A 20,574-nucleotide genomic window follows, 5' to 3' on the forward strand; every position below is an offset into this window, starting at 1 on the left:
CTATACCTTTCGGACTGTTCGGTCCTGGTTAGTACAGATTCTCTCCTGTCTTCTTCGATTGCATTTACCTTTATCTTTATCAGACGTATGATTAGTGCTAGGTGTTATTTCTTTACTTTGCATATCAATTGTACCTGCTGAGTGTTGGACTCACCCCGCCTCCATTGTTGTTATTTTCAGGTTGATGCTGTCAGGAGGGAGTTCCAATCGCTAGTCCCCACTGCACGTAGTGCTAGATCCCCTGCAGACCTCGAGGATTGATTGACTTTTGAGTTTTCTTCTCGTTTGTCTATGTTTAGACTTGATTTGTTTGATACTTGGACGTTGTATTTATTTTTGTGATGTCGATGGATTTTATTTGGTCTTATTCTACTACATGCCTGCCGGGTCGGCATAAGAGGTGAGTTTCGTCGGATTTGAGTTTTTACGAGTGTAGTTGAGTAGGGTGGTTTTCGAGTCAGAGTATTACTGCTTTGTTTATTTTATTAACTGCGTGGTTGTGACAGCTAGAGGCTGAATACATATATAAACTGCGTGGTGATTGATTTTATTTACTGTTATTATTCCAGCCGCCTGTGGCTGAGGTATATGGGTTATGTAGAAGTTTCAGATTGTCCGTCGTACAGGGGAGATGCTACCGAAATTTCTTCGGACAGGGACTCCTCTGGGGCGTGACACTAGGAGTGCCAAAAATAATAATGGACATCATATTTTCACTCCTTGGAATTTTAGAAATTCATAGAAACTGAAATGGGTACAATCGGAGCTTTCTATGTCGATCAGTGGGTTTCGGTCAAAACCCACTGATGGACCTAGAGAGCTCCGATTGCACCCATTTCAGTTTCTATGGATTTCTAAAATTGCAAGGAGTTCAAATATGGTGTCTATTATTTATTTTAGCTTTTTATATAGGTTAACAAGCAAAAATCAAAGAATCGGCAAAAAAACCCACATTGGGCCTGATATAGACTCAAATCAAGCCCAACGTGGGCCTGATATGGAATGATATTAGGCCCACATTGGGCCTGATATGGAATGATATCAGGCCCACGTTGGGCCTGATATGGAATGATATCAGGCCCACGTTGGGCTTGATATGATTCCATATCAGACCCAACGTGGGCTTTTATGTTGATTCTTTGATTTTGCTTGTTAACATCTATAAAAAGCCAAAATAAATAATGGACACCATTTTTTCACTCCTTGCAATTTTAGAAATCCATAGAAATTGAAATGGGTGTAATCGGAGCTCTCTAGGTCCATCAGTGGGTTTTGACCGAAACCCACTAATCGACCTAGAAAGCTCCGATTGTACCCATTTCAGTTTCTATGAATTTCTAAAATTCCAAGGAGTGAAAATATGATGTCCATTATTATTTTTGGCACTCCTAGTGATGGACCAAAGGTTTTGAAAATCCTAAATCTCTCTTTATTTGTTTTTTTTTGTATCAGCTGAATGGTGGAGCGATTATGGTGAAGATGCCCGACACCTTCAAAAAATTGCAATAAAAGTCCTAAGTCAAACATGCTCATCTTCAGGATATGAAAGAAATTGGAGTAGATGGTATCTTATACACACAAAGCTTCATAATCGCTTGGCTATCAAAAAGTTGCACAAATTAGTTTATGTTCACTATAATATGCAGCTTAGGGTATAAAACATGATGCACAAACAAGAAGATGATGATTTTTAAAGCCCGATAGACCTTAATCACATTTTTCATGATGATGACATCTAAAATGCAAGGAGTTCAAATATGGTGTCCATTATTTATTTTGGCTTTTTATAGATGTTAACAAGCAAAATCAAAGAATCGACAAAAAAGCCCACATTGGGCCTGATATGGACTCAAATCAGGCCCAATGTGGGCCTGATATGGAATGATATCAGGCCCAATGTGGGCCTGATATGGAATGATATCAGGCCCACGTTGGGCTTGATATGGAGTGATATCAGACCCACGTTGGGCCTGATATGATTCCATATCAGGCCCAACGTGAGCTTTTATGCCGATTCTTTGATTTTGCTTGTTAACATCTATAAAAAGCCAAAAAAAAATAATGTACACCATATTTGAACTCCTTGTAATTTTAGAAATCCATAGAAACTGAAATGAGTGCAATCGGAGCTCTCTAGGTCCATCAGTGGGTTTTGACCGAAACCCACTGATCGACCTAGAAAGCTCCGATTGCACTCATTTCAGTTTCTGTAGATTTTTAAAATTGCAAGGAGTCCAAATATGGTGTCCATTATTTTTTTTGACTTCTTCAAATGTATTAAAATGTGATTAAAGATTGACTAATGTTATTCCTATATTCTGCCGACAGAGGAGAGAGAGAAGTGAGAGAAATATAATGAAGAAAAGAAAAACAATAAGAAAAGTCAAATTATCAGGAGTGTAAAATAGGAAATGCTTTTAAAAAAATATGCTCTTTGATAAATACCAAAGTAGTGTATGCCTTTTGGTAAATTCAGATTTTCAAGTGCGCCCTTTGGTAAATTGCCGTAAAACCTCGGTTGGTAAGTATATCCAGCCAAAAATTGAGGAGCGAAATGAAAAGTGCAAACGAAATGAAATTCTCTTCTAAATTCCTAAGCAGAAAATAGTTGCATACGTCTTCGTGATCGGAGTCGGTGCTGCCCTTCCAAGGCTTCCGCCCTCTGCCGCTTCGATCTAATGGCGTCGAAGAAAGGACTAGAAGATTTCGATGCAGTCTTCGGGGAAGCCACGCCGGAGTGCGATGCGGAGACGTCTGCTTTGGCAGCCGCTGCGGCCCGCCCTTTCCTCTTCTACGCCCACTCCCCCGATCCCTCTTGCCTCGAGGTCGTCGCCACCGACTTCCACTCCCACACCTTTTCCCGCTTGTTCACTGCGCATGACCTAGAGGACCTCGTAAGAATCGCATTTTGGTTATGAGTTCCTTTTAGATGATCTGTATTCAACGTTCATCTTATCTATTGTGTATCATATTCGAGCTCTCACGAATAGTTTTATATGTTCTTCAGTTTTTATTGCACATCCAATTTTAACAGGTAATTTGTTATTGTTTAATCCGATGTGCTATTTGTATATGCATCTATCTCCGTGTGAGTGTAGCTTATATTCTGCAACTAATGTATGTCATGGATGCATCACTGAAAAGTCTTTAGCTTTCCGTTGATTAGTTGACTTATTTTTATTGAAGTTTTTTCCTTTTTAAGTTAGAATACCTTATTCATTTGGTTAAATTAACTAGTTGGCACATGCCCAGGGTTAAAGATTGATAGCTCCACACCCGTCTCTGCCATTTTGTTTTTGCCATAACTTGTCATTCAACTCACCTTTAATGGATCTCCTAGCACGGTCAGCCACCCACTCTTCCTGTACATGAGTCCATTACCGACCAACACTTGGAGATCCATTCAACTTCTAGTCCTATTCCTTGTTTCTTTCCGCCACACACATGGACGTGGCTTTTACTGTTTTGGCTCTGGCCCTTTAGCTCAATCTTGTTGAAATCCTTGATGATTCAAACTCGATTATCAAGTAATAGCAATTCTCTTTTTCCTCTGGTTCTATAGTTCTTTGAAATTATGCATTTCCCTACTTTGCTGGTAACCGACTTCTCTTCTGTCATGACCTCACTCTTCATCGAGGCTCCTCCTATTTATGCTTAAGGTGATGCGGCCTATTTACTGCTGAAATTGCTAAGTATCTGGATCTCAATCAATCAATGATAATTTGCATTTGTTGGATTTTTCTCTCTTGCAACTTCTCCAATCTACCTTGCGTTGAATTTGTTGCATTGGATCCCAAATTTTGCTTCTTGGAATTGGTGTTGTCCTAGAGATTACATTTTTGGCACCATATGATTTCTATTTCCTGGCAATTTTGCAACTGGTGCTGCACTGGATCACTGAATTCTCTCTTGCACATGATTTCAACTTTTTCCTTTATGACATAGAGGTGAAAGATAATAAGTGGCTGAGAGATGGTTATGATGAAAAAGTGAATAACAAGGATATCTTTGTGCTGGTGGATGGGAATGATGGAAGGCAGACAAAGTTAACCAGGGAAGAGAATGCAGAAGTATCACATGAGCTGTATGTATGTGGCATTGATTAAAGTGCATGAAAAAAAATAAGTGGCCTCTTTTATTGGCCTTACAGCTCAGATTCGTAAGAGATTAAAAATTCTTGGTTTGCTTGAAATAGTTCAAGTAATAATTAAATTATTCTAAGTTTAAAATTGAACCATGAATTGATTTATTATATTGGACCTTTTTTCCAAAAATATTATATTTGATTGTTTATTGCATCAATTATGCTTGATGTTGTTTTTCTATCACCAAGCTCATAGGCTGAGCCTTTGTGCCCTCATTTAACACTTTCCTACCCTATGTTTACCTTTTTTGAGATCTTGTTTTATGTTGAGCTGGATCTGGTGTTTTGACACCATTTTAAGTCTCAACAAAAGCATAAAATTGTACATTTTGCTCAATTCTGAAGCGAGGTAGAACAAGATTTTAGTCTATGCAGCTAGCTCTTATTTGTTGTCTGGTGCTCTTTATAAATGGGAAGACATGATTACAATGGCATAAGCTGCAAGTGTTTCGTTTTTATAGCCATACGTTCTCACCAAAGGAGTACTTTATGAATGTATATGCTCTCTGGATCACCTTAACTAATAGGTATACCTAGTTTTCTAACTTCATTTTTGGGAATGGAGTGGTGGTGGTGGGTGGGGGGAGTGGAGTGGTATAGGGGTTATTCTGATTTATGAAAATCCTTTCTGATCACATGTTTTGTCCAACAAGATAAGCATGCAACTTTTTTTCCCTTTGTGTTCTTTTGCGCTATTTTCTTGGTTGTTTTTAGTAAAGCTCATATATTCTTATTTGCTAGAGAGATGACATTGGGATTGGTGGCTCATGGTCTGAATTTATTGATTACCTCAATTCTTCTCTGTCTTATGGAAATGTAAAGCTTATTTTGGGTTCTTCACATAACAGAGACTCTGGTGAACTTTCCTACCTTTCACAATTATTGTTGTGTATAAATTCCAAGTTGTGGTGTGATATTTCACTGCATAAATCTATTGTAAATCTGTAGAAAGTATCATTTGAGAGCTAAGCATAAATTTCTGCCCCTTGTTATATTTCAATTGCCTTTTACAGAAGTCAATTCTGTTGCTACCACTTAATGTGCAACATTTGTTATTTGTATCTCTTTACTATAGCTATAAATTTGAAAAATATGTTCTTCCCATCTTAAATGCTTGGATGATAGATGTCAACCTGATACTGTTGAAAATCTTCAATATCCCTTCATTTTTTAAGCTTGTTTATCTCCAAACAAACAAACAGAATTCAATACTTGTTATAGTAGATGTTCTTCTTGGGTTAATTTTGTTGGAGCAATCCCAATGTTCGTGCGACCATGTGTTTTGGTGTTTGGGCAAAGGGTTTAAGTTAGGTTCACCCTTATATTTGATATGTGTATGTGAGTGTGCAAGTTTGCAGGATACACATATGACTCAGCTTGATAGCTTCGGGTCCGGTGAAGGATGGAGGATCCGCGGGACCATGGACAATGCAGCAAGGACAAGGGCCGAGGGAAGCGACTTCGAGGCATACGCGAAGGATGACATTGGGACGAGCCGCGGGCTTGTATGCATCCGAGGGACGAGAGCCAAAGGAAGTAGGCTTGAAGGCAAGAGGTCAAGTCTACAAAGAAGCGTCAAATGAGTCGTAAGGGTGAGGGTCCGAGTGTTGAGAGACTGTACTCGGGGTACCAGTCGACTGATGAAAATATCAGTCGACTGGGAGCGAACAAAATGTTTCTGTTTGCTCGGTTAGTGTGGAGCAGTCGACTGGTATCGAGCCGTTGGGTTGTAACAGTCGAATCTCCACAGAGGGCAGTTGACTAACACTTTTAATAGTCGACTGGTAGGCGGGGTTTTCTAATCCGTGGCCTATATAACCAAGGCTTTGGAGCTTGGTTAAGGTTGACGAAATAGACGTGGTTAACCCCTATTAGTAGTCTACTTGTGCCCTAGTGTCTTAAGTGTTCTTGTGAGAGTTATGGTGAGGTTTCTCCACCCACAAGGAGTTACGTGAGCTAGTCAGAATTTGCCGGGGAGTCATTCACCGACGAATCGGAATCGTCCACTTTATGGACAGCAGTGGAGTAGGAGCCTTATCTCCGAACCACGTTAAACAACGTGTAGTGGTTTGCTCATTTCTTTCTTAGTCTTTAGCTTGTTTGTTTGGTATTATTCCGCTGCGCAAACTAACAAGTGTAGGAAGTAATTAATTGGGGGTGCCGTTTATTCAACCCCTCTTCTAGCCGGCCACAAGATCACCAACAAATTTTACATATTTCGACAAATAAATTGATTTAAAGTTTTGTGTTCCGGGTGATAGTTGAATGTGTAAATAATTAAAAATCAATAATGATCAGCACCAACAATCTCTTTAGTTGCCAATGCCGATCATGCAAATGAGTATTGTACTGCTGACACTTGGCTCGTTTCAGCATGTGTCAAGACAAATTCAAGTAATCTTCATTATTTATAAATATAAAACTTATATGAATCTTTTGCAAGGGAGAGGATTCAAAGCTATTTCTCCTCTACGACACCTTTGAATAGCTTTACAAATTTTAACACTTCTGCCAACAAAGGAGCTTCTTCAAGCTCTACAATGACATGGTATAGCTTCGCAAGGACTGCAACAACTCAGCAAAAAGCTCCATAAGGATTGCACAATTAGTGATTCAACTTTAGGATTTTCATAATCTCGTAAACAACTTTGTGAAGCCCAAATGAACATTTTTGGAAGTCTAGAAGTTAAGTAACTTTTGTCGATCGAGGAAGAAGCTAGAAAATAGCTCCTTGACAAATGCAGTTTCTTCTTCTCTCTGCCTATGATTTGCCATCAGCTCCATGTGTTGGCACTCTGACACAATACCAAAATCATCTTGCTGTGGTCAAAACTCCAAATTTTCAACCTTGGGATTAGACACTATAAATAGAGATCTGTTGACTTCTCACTTGGACACCATAAACCTATCTCTAAGTCTTATTTGTTCTAACTATCTGAGGATCTTTTGTCTCCATTAAGTTCTATACAAGATGCTCATGTTGTATCGCTAGTAATATTCAAACTATTTATTTATTTTTATTGTACTAATTAATTTTTTATATGGTCTCCCTTTACCCTTTACACCATTCATTCTACAATTCTACTCTTCTAACTATATAATCTATTTGTCACCTTTGAACATGGTTATCCCATGTCATTTTTTCCATTTTATCATTTATTCAAGCTACACCTAATATCTCTTAGATGTTAGCATTCTTCCCCTCTAGTTACCTTATGCATCCATCTTAATATTCTCATCTCTGCAATATAATAATAATAATTATTATTATTATTATATTATTATATGTATATGGTATTTCCCAATTGTCCATGACTAATATATAAAGTATGATAGATATATCATAGTTTTATAAAAAAAATTCTTTTAGTGCACATGATAATTGCAAAAGCCTAAAAAGTTCCTTAAACTTTCTGTCCATTTTTTATCCTATTGTATGATATCTTCATCCATCAATATGTTCTCATTGCTGAATATTCATTATATGTATAGCTGTTCTTTACAAGATTTTTGTTACCTCCCATCTTAATTTTTTCTTTATTCTGTTCTTATTACCAAAACTATATTTCATATATTTAATTTTGATTTTATTTAACTTGAAATCTATAGTTCTAACTGTGCCAAAAAACATAAATATGTAATTATAAAATTTTTGTTCAATTTACTAGAGATGAGAATGGTGCATTTGTATATGTGAGATTACTAGAAAAGAAAATTTAAAAATATTATTATTCAAGACAATTATGTTAGTTCTAATTGATGATAAATTGAATAGGTTAAAGTTGTATGAACATATTCAAAGATGACAAATGGAATTATAGTTGACCAAGACAATGGATTCGTTGAAGGTGTGAGGATTTAAAAATCAAAGAAAACTCATGGTGATCTATATATTGTTAGTAATATAATTTCACATTTAGTCTAAGGGACGGATAAAGGGTTAAAATCCATGCATGACACCCTAAATAGTTGGGACTAACACCATCTGTTGAAGTTGATTTTTTTCTTATTTAAGTTTTCAAGTAAATGTCTTTTAAATTGTTTTAGATGGTGATATGGTGAATCAACATTAAAATATAGGAAAACAAGAGTGATTTCAGCTAATAGTGCTCCTAGTAATTTCAGTGGAATGGTTGTGTTATGACAATACCCTCTAAGCACTTTAATCAATGTTGTGCCAATTTCTAATAACGGGGATACCATCAAGAATAGGGGCAGAGGAGAAATTTATGTTCTATCCTCACAGTATGAAGTGGTAACCAAAAGTTAGATCTTCAGCAGTCCAACTTGTTTCTTGCATAGCACATGAATCATCCATTTACATCATACTATGTCGGTGGTCATTATTTCAACAATGGCAGTAATGTCTTCTAATGGTAAAACACATCATATATAACAATTCCTTAGTAGTACCTTGCTTGGAAGCATAAAATGAAGATTTAGCTGCTAAGCTATTGTTGGGTCAAGCAAACTTAGAATATTTTGATTTCATTTTTTTTTCATCTTTCTTTCTCAAAAGGCATAATAATAGTGAAAAATATTTCATCTTTTTTATTATAGACCTTAGGAAATCCTTTCTTGCAAGATGATGCCTTTTAGACTGCAGTGCACGTCATTAACAAACTTATGATGATTCAGGGACCGATCATGCAAACATGATAGCTTTCAAGTCAAAGGGATTGCCTCGCATATCTTTATCTCTCAGCAAAATCTCAAATGATCAAGCTATCGATGCAATAGCAAAATTGTCTCTATCACTTTTCAATGCATTCAAGAAAAAAAATAGTGATGCCCTAAAAGGTGTATTCTCAACAACTTCAGCATCAACTTTCCTATTGTATAGTTCTTTCGTAACTTTATTAACTTGCATATTATTCTACAGAGATATTAATTTATCCATTATTAAACTAAAAGTGTGATTGTTTTCCTTTTTAAAACAAATTTTATGTGTTTTTTTAGTCTTCTATATGATTTACTTAATTTTTAATATTTTAGTTTTTTGGTCCCTTAATTTTTGTATATTTTCTTGTTTGGAAGCTCATCCTTTATTCTTAAGTTCTGATGCTATTTTTCTAATGGTTGTAGTCTTTGAGGTTTGACGTTACTAACAATGTAAACTTCCACCTGTTTCGTCATCTAAGAATTTCCTCTTTTGAAGTAAGCTCACAAAAGTTTCTTTGAGTGTGATTCTTGTTGATATAACTCAAGATGGCAGTATTAAATACAACCCTGTTACACAATCTAACCTGACCTTGAACATGATTAGTAGATATAAAATATGAAAGTGATACGAGACAACCTGAATACATAAATGGGTGGATACAAATTGTCCTGTTTCTAAAATAATTCATTTAAAAAATATTAATAACTTTTATGCAATATAACTTAAATTCTTTTAAGAGGTTACTTAATCTTACACTTTATGAAATTATTTTCTATTACATTTATAATCATTTTGCATTAACTTATATTGTTTTTTATGATCCAAATGACATAACCCGTTTATGACACAATTAACTCGACAAGCCACGAATTACCATCCCTATATAGATGCAATGTGTTTGTTTAAATCTCATGGCAGTACAATAGATTGATGCTGATTATTGATGACGATATAAGTATGGTAACCAAAGAGAATAGGACAAGTTCTTTCTAATAGGTAGCCACACTTATTCAAAGCACATGTACCATTTGAGAACTCACTATACTCTTGGAGCACTAAAGGCATCATGTTAACTCATAAGATTGGAAGATTCTGTGATTCCTTGATAAAAATAATTTTGTAAAATTCCACAGATAAGCCATTTTGTATAACATTGCAATATCTTACCCAAACTTCGTAGCCGGTAATTAGCGAACAGGAAATATATTACCCAATTGGTACAATTAACAACTATACTTTGATGCATTCCCCTACACAATATTGAACTGAAAGATGATTTTGATGATAAATGCATTTAATATATACGTAGGTTGTATAGAAATCGTCAGGGGATTATACAGAGTGAATTCTAGCTTCTTTTCTGTTTCTTGAATTTGTAGGAATGTGTTGGATGCTAGGTTGCAGAGCTCATCTTCAATAATCTACCCGTTATCAGTTGCTGTAAGTAGCATCTTGATCTAATACAAGAGACCATCTTTGTGAAAGCATAGACCAAAAAATCCAAATTTGGACAGTGGTAGATCTACAAGTATTTGGTGATATGGTTATAGTGTAGTAGATCTTAAGAGCATCACAACTTCTTTTGGCTCCTCCACCACCCCCTGCACTAAAAACACAATATCTATATTGTTTGGGTTAGTCTCCTTTGTGTTGCTAACAAACTGGTTTGCATTCCATTGCCAAGCTAATTGCAGTTAACAAGCCCAAGTAAATACAATAAGGACAATAACAACAATGCGTCTCAATCATTTAAGAATAGCTATATGGATCGTATTCTGCTTTAAACTTTATGCAATGGCTATATCGCCGTTTAGATCAAATTTTGTTAGGTTTCCTTGGCTTTCTTTACCTTTCAGAAGTGGTATGTAAATGTCAGTTGCATATTGTCAAACATTTTAAATGATCTTTGTGGTGGAAACTGGAAGTATTATACTAAATGGAAATTTATTTAGAGCATAAATTTTTTTATTTCATTAATTTGATGTTATTTGTGAACATCCATAGAAGTGCAGAGATTCTGCTTAATTTCACTGTGCATTTGTTTTTTTAATTCTGTAATAATCTTCTGATACTCTCTTTTCTATTCTAGAGCAAGAACACATTTCACGGTTAATGGGATCCCTATCTTCAGAGAGGGTAGGCCACCTGTTAGAATTTGTTTACTTGCAGAGATTTTACTTAATTTTTGACTAATATGTGTAGAATTCCTTTATAAACAGTTCAGCACTCCACTACCTTAAGTTATAGAGTTGCTACTGACTGAATAATCTACAGGTTCATGGAATTGCCTATGTTCTTTGGTTGTAGGATTAGAGATCTCTAGTATTTGGTGAAGAGTTAATAGTTTTTTTCTCAATCTTCAAACTAACACCATTATTTTCTGGTAAATTTTGATTAGTATTATCTTTTTGCCTCATTATTTGCCAAATTGTTGAATCTATGGGGTGCATGATATTTTTTCTTCAAGTTTGGACATGTTTTGGTGTTACATACTAAAGATCTTCATCTTGGACTCCATGAGGTCCTTTGTTGTATGCTTCAAAGTTTGTCTTACCTACTTAGCTTTTGCCAATGTTTTTATCTGTTTTACCAAGGGGAAATTAAGATTCCATATCTTATATACATTTCCATCCTAGTGTAGATGCCTGTATACCCATGTCGCCATATTTGGTGAGTCTTGGCATTTGACACTTACTTATTCATGTTGGCTAACAACATAGGCATTGGTGAAATGTAGTTTAACAGGATATAATCACTGTCTCTCACACTCTATGACGAGGGTGATGAGGCTGCAGGAGTGACAACACCCTGGAGGATATATTCTTTGATTGTTTTACGTTACTCTATTTCTACGTTCCTGCCATAGGCTGGTCTGAAATCCAAATGCCACTGTTGAGCTTGCCTCCTAATAGCATTCTATAAGCCCACCTTGCTCTTGAGGCTAAATCGGATTTTCCTTTCAATTATTTGTTTTTTTAATGCATAGTTCAGTTGACACCAAAGGGTTGCCAGACTGTTGATAAGAATGACTCTACTACATGATCATTTGATTAGAAAAGCCTTTGCTATTGTTTCAGTGGGTGAATACCTAAATACAGTCCAAAGTCCAACCTCTGGTTTTGTTTCGAGCCAGCTTTTACATTTCAATTTTTATTAACGAAATTTAAAAACATTTTAAAGTATATCCCCTGCTACTTGACAATAACCATTAAACTTAGTTGACTTGGTTGTAAAATAATTTTTCTATGATTTTCTACTGAAAAATATAATTTAATAATAGTACTCCTTGGATTTCATCCTGGAGCTGAAAAGATGGGGCATTGAATTACTTCAAATTAAACTTTTTGGAATATTGGAAAAACATGATTTGGTAGTCCATGTCCGCTAATTAGCTTTTCTAACCTCAAGTTGGTTAGATATAATATATTTGGAAGTTCATGTATCATATCAATACAAAATATAAAGTTGACTGTACTTAAAATGACTCTTATGGTATGTTTGATTTATAGGAATGACTATTCTATCTCCTCCTATGAATTCTCGTGGACTAAATAACCCTATATTTGATTGCAAAAATGACCTTGAAATATATATTCTCATGTAATAGTTTTAACCATTAACAAGCAATCTCAATGGGGGAGGTTTTTCAAATTCATAAGAAATAACTATTCCTTGTTCTATTTCATCCTTATCTCTTTCATACATATGGTTTGTTCGATTGGATTTATTGAGTCGGATGTGTAAAATGGATTGGTTAGATCAAGCGATCAAACGAGATTATTAGGTTGGATGGATGGATCAAACTGGTAGGGTAGGTTAGAGTGACTGGTTGGACTGACTAATTCAAGCTAGAAGAATTTGCTAGTCAAGTCGAACCGATGGAAGTTAAGCCAGACATGTTAGATAGGTCATTCATAAGAAATAATTATTCCTTGTTCTATTTCATCCTTATCTCTTCCATACATTTGGTTTGATCAACTGGATTGATTGAGTCGGATGCGTAAAATGGGTTGGTTGGGTCGAGTGATCCAAAGAGATTATTAGGTTGGATGGATGGATCAAACTAGTAGGGTAGGTTAGAGGGATTGGTTGGGCTAGTTGGGCTGACAAATTCAAGCTAGAAGAATTTGCTAGCCGAGTCAAGCCGAACGAAGTTAAGCTAGGCATGTTAGATAGGCCAAATAAGCTGAATAGGCTGAGCGTGTTGGTAGATCAAGCCAGGTTGATTAGGTGGGCTAAATGAGTTGGTCAACATAGTGTGTTGTGTGGTGGAGTTAGCCAATTGCATCAAACGAGCTAGTCTTGTACATGCCAATGATGCCATGTCAAGCACAACAATATGATTTACCACAAGATGTGACAGCCTGTGACATTAGTAAGGGATGCCTGACATGGGTTTTAGCTCTTTTTGACACAGGCCTTGGCTAGCTTGGTCCCAAGCTCACCAAGCTTATTTTTTAAAAATAATATTAAAAGTATAAAAATATATTTAAAAAATAAAAAAAGACAAAATTAGGAAAAAAATAGATAAATATAAAAAAATTAAAATTAGAATTTTTAAAAACTTTTGTTATTGTTTTTGAAATTATATTTTTAAATTTTTAGGTCAGGCTCAACACACGAGTTTTGCTCAGCCTAGGTCCATGTTGTGTTCAGCTTTGTTTCTCACAGGCTGAACCTCCCTTGCCCAGTTCGACTCGTGGACTAAGCCAGGATTGACACATCACAATCCATTCCTTCATGGTCCATGCCAAGCGCAATCAGTTCTTTCACACAGGCACAACTTAAACTAGGTCAGGTTGGGATAGGTCACGGGCGACCTGGCCTAATTTTCACCTTTAGGTCACTAGGATAGGGCCACCAATCGAACCAAGCATACCAGTGGAGATGGTAGTGACCATTTGGTTAGTTGCTCAGTCTCTCTCTATATATAACCAAACTCATGTTATTGGTCTACCCAATCAATGTCAGGCCCAACCAACCCAACTTCCATGTCCAACCCTAGCACCCCATTTATCATTTAGACTGAACCAACTTGCCTAATTGATGCTACTAGATTCACTAGTTTGGCTAGCTTGATTATATATATACATATATCATTGTGAAATCTAATTCCTCATGCATTCCTTTGAACATTCCTACCATAAGAATAACTATTCCTTATTTATTTCATTTCATAAACCAAACTAATAAATACTTTTTGTCTATTCATTCTTTATTCTATTTTGTATAAAGAATTATTCTATTGCGTGTCCCCCAACTGTACCATTATATTTTGGACTATTTAGTTCAATTGATAAATCTGATAGGAGATTGGTCAGAATGCTATTTTTCAATTTATTATTCTAGCATGTATTAGCTCATGCAAATCATGTTAATGTTCATTCTTGAACGTACATAACTAGCTGTTACATGTGTATATGTTTCGATTCTAAGTGTTTGAAGTTTCACATTTCAAGTGTACAATGGGACTTGTCTTGCTCTTTTCATTTTACAGCTTGAACGTATAAAAATTAAAAACACAATCAAAAGTGTTGTTTATTGTTTTAGGAAATTCAAACTGTTCATGCCGTAATAGCCATGTTTTTCCTATGTTAATCAGGAAAGGAGTGATAATCTGCAAAAACAACTTGAATCCCTTTCATTTCTGAGCAAACGGAAGACACCTAAGCTGAAGTCATCCGATATTCTTGCCAATTCTGAAACCATCAACTCTGAAACAACATCAAATTCTGGATTGCAACAACCATTGGGTAATACACCATTGTCTACTGCATTTGTTTCCTCAATTATTATTCTTGAGAGTCCTAAATTACTTGAGCATACTGGAGGAATCTAGTTTTTTTTCCTCTTTGGTACAAGATAAATGTAGGATCACAAATATTTTGTAGGTGGTCTAATAGCGCTATAAGAACACAGTTTATACTCTCTTTTAAGCAATTTTAGCTGATGTGATTGCTGCAGAGATTACTGCTATCAGAGCCCCTGAACCCATCAAAATTAATCACCGAGGTGTTCCACGGGGTCCTCCTGTGCCTAACAGGTAATGTTTTCCTTTCTTTATGATTCTTTCTGTTACGATATCTTCATGATATTTTGCTTCTTCAGGTCAAGAGTTAGAGGTGCTTCATTGCAAACTAGCAAGGATGATGCTGATGACTAGCACACACGCCATAGCTAAGTTGATTGCTTGACAAATTGTAGCATTGTTTTCTTGGGCATACTTGAATTGAATGCTTGCAATCTGTATATGGGCCATAATTTAGAAAGGTTCTTAGGATATATTTTCCCTATGTGAAGCACTTTAAAGTTGTTAGTGGAATTCTGAATCATATGCCCATGGGTGGATTTAGAAAGAACTTAATCGAGCCAATTCTATCCACTATGTTAAGAGATCATGAGACGAATATTTTTGAAGGTTGATTTTCGCATGGAAGTTTTCCATCGGAGATTATTGTATACTGAATTTAAACTTTAGTTGTAACTAAAAAATTTTCTTTGATATGATGCAACTGAATTTAAACTTTAGACGTATGGTCTATCATTGGAGATTCTTGTATTTTGAATTTGCTAGTTAGATGAATTAAAAAGGAAGATTTTTCTATTAAAAAAAAGGATATTTGACTTTTTAGGGAAGGGGCATGACTAAATTTTACTAAAATCATATTTTTCAATTTAATTAAAGATACATATCTTTCATGGTAGAGATTTTAAAAATATATTTGTTGTTAAAAATGCTTTTTATACATTTAAAAACACTTTTATAATTTTCTAGAGAAATAATTTCTAAGAGTATTATAAATTTAAGGGTGTACCATTTTATTATTTTATTGATTAAACATTTATTGAAATATTTTTAGAAAAATATTAGTGGTCCAAAAACAAATTAAAGGTATAAATGAATCATTCGGTGCGCTATAAATAGATTCTTATTTTAATTAGCGGAAGACAATAAATGTAATGTGATAGTGTAGTAGTAATACAATATACGCAACGTGGTCTCATAAGAAAAGGATTAAGAAATTTTTTTAGTTTAATTTTTTAAGGGAAAAAAAATCAAGTTTTTAATGAGCTTAAAATAATTTTAAAAAGAATAAATACTTTAAAATAAAAATTAATTTGAACTAGCAAAAGTGAATTTGTCATCTAAACATAGAAATATATATATATTTTTTAAAAAAAATATGAAATTTTTCTTTCATTCTCATAAAAGCTTTGAAAGCTTAATCATTACACCCACTCATTGAGACGAGAATTGACTACTCATTCAATATCATATCTTAGGGGATTTCCTTTTAGATATTGAATGTATTTTAATATTAAAAAGTTGAGGATTATATTACTCTCGATAGAAATAAAGTCAAGGCAAATAATATTGGAAGAAAAAGTGAGAAAATGATACGGTAAAATGAGAACTATGCATTAAAAAAAACATAAATCTCAGAGGTGTGATGTGATAAATTGCCTATAATACATAGATTATGTTCCATCATACATTGACTATACTTAATGTTAGATAATTAATTTATAGTTAGCTATCGTGCACATGCATTATGTAAGTTAAACCTTCTATATCAGATGGGGCAATATAAAAAGAGATATGAGGGAAAAAAATTAACCTATGAAAAATAATTTTAATTTTTAAGTATTATCCATACTTTTATTTTTTAAATAAGGTAAGATTAATATTTTTATAATTTTATATATCTCTAGAGGTACTTACAAAAAATTGAGGTTGAGTAGTTGTCCCACCAAAACTATACGTGACTCTGCTCCTAGTTGTGTGTGTAAAATAATACATGAATACGTGCGTATAACGGACTTTCCTTTATAAAAAAATAATTTAAATCTTTATATCAGATATTAAACTAATAAGAATAAATACTACATTTAATCTTAGCAAAAAGTCGACCATAAATTGGGTAAGGGTGTGCTAGATCTATACAATAGTGCAATAATAGGGCGACGCTCGAGAATCTCAACAGCAAGTTATTGTTATTTATTTATAGCTTTTAGAGCAATTTGATCTTTTTTCCTTTTATATTTAGGGTTCATGGTTTCTTAATTTAACTATATAAAACTTTGTACTCTGTATTTCTAAATATCAATTTTGGATTCAATAATATGGCTAGTTTTTTTCCTTAATTTCTACATGGTATAAAACGGTTCTCCGTCACTGACTTAATTTTTTGTCACCCCCTGTTATTGCTTTCTGTTGTCGCTGTCATCTCCTATTGCTGTTATCAATTTTAGCGCTTACATCTTTTTCTATTGATTTCGACATTAATGCCCTGTGCTGCCAATTATGTTCTTTTCTGCCGATTTAGGTGCTGAAGCTCTATGCTATCAATTTAACGACACTCTTTTCTATTAATTTCGGCGTCGATGCTTTTTTCTGTTGATTTCGGTGTCGATGCCTTGTGCTATTGATTTTGACGTCAACATCTTTTTTTGTCGATTTTGGCGTCGACGCCCTATCTTGTTGATTTCTACGCTGATATCCTTTTCTACTTCAAATTTTTGTATGACCATGGGACGTCCTAACACCAAGTTTTACGGATCGTATAAATATATATCCTTACAGTTTAGTTATTTTGAGCATTATTCGTTTTGCCATCATGTCTAGACATACAGATACTTTATGAGAATCTGATTCGTATATGTTGAAGTAGTTTCAACAGTTCCTTCCTTTACAACCCTCTGCCATGTCATCTTTCTCTCATATAGATTTGTCATCGTCTAGTATTTCAGATATATCTTCATCCTTATGGATTTTGGATTCTGATATCTCCTATCATATGTTATCTAATTTATCATCTTTTGTTTCTTTTTCTTCGAGTTCATCTATATCTATTATAACGGTTGATCGTACTTATATGTCATTAGTAGGTGTTGGTTCAATTATTACATCTTGTTTATCTCTTAATGATATTTATTATATTTGAAGTCTTACTTTAAATCTTATTTCTGTTAGTCAATTATGTGAGCCTGGATACCTAGTCTATTTTTCTTCATCCAATTGTTATGTTTAGGACCTGCAATCTTAGAGGCTAATTGGGACAGGTCATAGGTAAGGAGAACTCTATATTTTAGATCAACTCAAAGTACTAGAAGTTATAACTTTGAGTGTAGATTTATCATTTTTTCATTTGAGTCGTTCATCTTCTAATTTTTATTTGTGGCACTCTTGTTTACGTCATGTTTCAGTATCTCATTTGTAGTTTTTAGCTTCTTCAGGAGTATTAAGACCTTTAAAAAGATTTGATATTTCTAATTATAGTGGTTGTAAATTGGCTAAATTTTCTGTCTTACCATTTTCTAAAATTCTTGCTTTTTTCCTTTTGCTCCATTTGATCTTATCTATATTGATGTATGGGGACCCTCTCCCATTTCTACAAAAGGGGGTCAAAGTATTATGTTTAGTTTATTGATGATTGCACTCGTTATTGTTGAGTCTATCTTATGAAACATATGTCTGATTATCTTACCATTTTTAACAACTTTAGAACTCTTGTGAAAACTCAACATTCTAGTGTCAGTATTTTTGTTGTGATTTGGGGGTAAATACACTTTGAATCATTTTTCACATTTACTTGCTTCTGATGGTACTATTCATCAAACCTCGTGTATAGATACTCCTGAATAGAATGGTGTGGTTGAACAATAATATAGACATCTTGTTGAAATAGCTGATTCATTTTTATTGCCTACTAGTATTCCTAATATCTTTTGGGGAAAAGCAATCATTATCGTTACTCATGTGATTAATAGATTTCAACCTTACATAATTCAGGTTTATCACCTTTTAAAAAATTGTATGGGCAAGCTCTTCTCTATTCCTCATTGCGTATTTTTGGTTATACTTGCTTCATCCTTCATCAACATATCGAGTGTAATAAGTTAGTCTCTCAGCCTACACTTTGTGCCTTTTGGGGTTATGGTGTTAGTAAAAAAAATATTGTTGTTTTGATCCTGTTAATAAAAAATTGTATGTCTCTCATCATATTATTTTCTTGAACATATTTTATTCTTTTCTATTCCAACTAGTTCGCATAATATGACAAAGTCAGATCTATTTTGTATTAATCCTTTCAATACCGACACTAAGGAAGCTTCACCCATAACTCCTACTAATAGTTCAACTGAATTTGGTACTTTGGTTCCTGACATATCCACTCCACATGCTCCTCCTTCTGCCACTATCCAATCATCTCCTAAGGTTGCGGATGATCCTTTTCTCCATCGCCGTCAATTCACTCGTATTAGTAAGTCTACTAAATTAATAGATTTTGTTTACTCTTGTTATTCTCGTTATTTTGCTTCATTTGTTGCATTTGTTTATTATCTTTTTGAGCATGTATCTTATAGAGAATCTATTTGTAACCCATTTTGGTAGAATGCTATAGCTGAGAAACTAACTGCTTTACATTTGACTCGTACATGAAATTTAGTATCGTTACCACCAAGAAAACACACAATTAGTTCTTGTTGGGTATATAAGATCAAAACTAAATATGATGGATTTATCGAACGATACAAAGCTCGTCTTGTTGCTAAAGATTATTCTCAAGAGTATGACATGGATTATGAGGAAACATTTGCTCTTGTTGCAAAAATGACGATTGTTCATACTTTGATTGTTGTTGCTTCTATTTGTTGATGGAGAATATCTCAGATGGATCTCAAAGATGCATTTCTAAATGGTGATTGATCCTGTCCGAGCGCTGAGTCGATAGACATTGGGGGGTGTGGCGCTCTCCGCTGACTCCGACTGGTGATGTGGATCTCCGGCGAACCTGCAAAGAAGTCGAGCCGGGAGGGGGTTCCCGGCAACGACCCTCCGACGCTCAAGTCAGGCGAAGAAGAAAAGAGGCAGAGTAATTGTGGCTACAGTGATGAGAATTCCGCATACCTCCGTCGAAGTTTGGGGTCCTTATATAGGACCCCGGGGAGGCGCGAGTACGCTTCTTGATGCGTGCTCGTTTCCCCAAACATACCTCCAAATGAATGTGTCAGAAAAGCATGTCTGACACCCTTCCGCAATCGTCTGAGCATATCCCTGACGTGACAGTGGAAACTTCCACTGTACAATACTCTGTCCGATCCGGCCGCCGACCATGCTGCTTGTCGGCGGCAGACGTCTCGAGGATGATGTTTACCAGCTGTCCCTTTCGTCTTTTTGCATCCCTTGTCTGTTCCAGGGCCAAGCGGTCTTGCCGCTCGGCGCTCCTATCCCTCGAGTGCGTGTATGTATTGGACCGAGCGAGAAGATCCTCGGTCTTGTGCTCGGCTGGGATCGTACCTCAGTGATCTGTGCTTCGACCGAGCGGCCTGTCTGCTCGGTCCATAAGCTCCTTTACCTTAAGCATCGAAAGCTCGACCTGTGGTCGAGCTATATTCCGATCGGCTCGGAGGACATCCTGTCGACCGGTCAGATGTTCTGTCTGCTCGGTAGGACCTCGGGGCCGCCCTTATTGACTTTTGACCTCCACGTGTCATTGACCGCCGCCGACGTAGATGCCCCGTCCTTACCACCGGATCACATGTCTTCCCCTCAAGCCTAGTCGAAGGAGGCACTAAGTCCGACTGACTGGACTATGAGTCTATCCGAGTGACAGCCGATCTGCCACTTTCGATGATGCCCTTCCGCCCGGCCTAAATGGAGTGAGCAAGATGTCGTTCGACCGACTACTGATGATTATCCTGCCGACCTGCTGGCGGTCAACCCTGACGCCTTTCGAATCTCCTTGGAATACGTGCAAATCAT

The 20,574-nt window shown here is 35.6% G+C and overlaps 1 protein-coding gene across 1 annotated transcript; it reads left to right on the plus strand.

The window, feature by feature from the left end:
• The first annotated feature begins 2,586 nt into the window (after positions 1–2,586).
• LOC121975223 lies at positions 2,587–15,311 on the plus strand. Its single transcript, XM_042526742.1, has 7 exons — positions 2,587–2,894; positions 4,886–5,000; positions 8,783–8,944; positions 10,897–10,943; positions 14,410–14,560; positions 14,772–14,850; positions 14,916–15,311. Exons 1-7 carry the CDS (start codon positions 2,679–2,681, stop codon positions 14,968–14,970), a joined length of 825 nt encoding a protein of 274 aa, XP_042382676.1. The 5' UTR covers positions 2,587–2,678; the 3' UTR covers positions 14,971–15,311.
• Positions 15,312–20,574: the final 5,263 nt, after the last annotated feature.

The sequence above is a fragment of the Zingiber officinale genome, chromosome 4B (assembly GCF_018446385.1).
Source record: "Zingiber officinale cultivar Zhangliang chromosome 4B, Zo_v1.1, whole genome shotgun sequence".
NCBI classification, from domain to species: domain Eukaryota; kingdom Viridiplantae; phylum Streptophyta; class Magnoliopsida; order Zingiberales; family Zingiberaceae; genus Zingiber; species Zingiber officinale.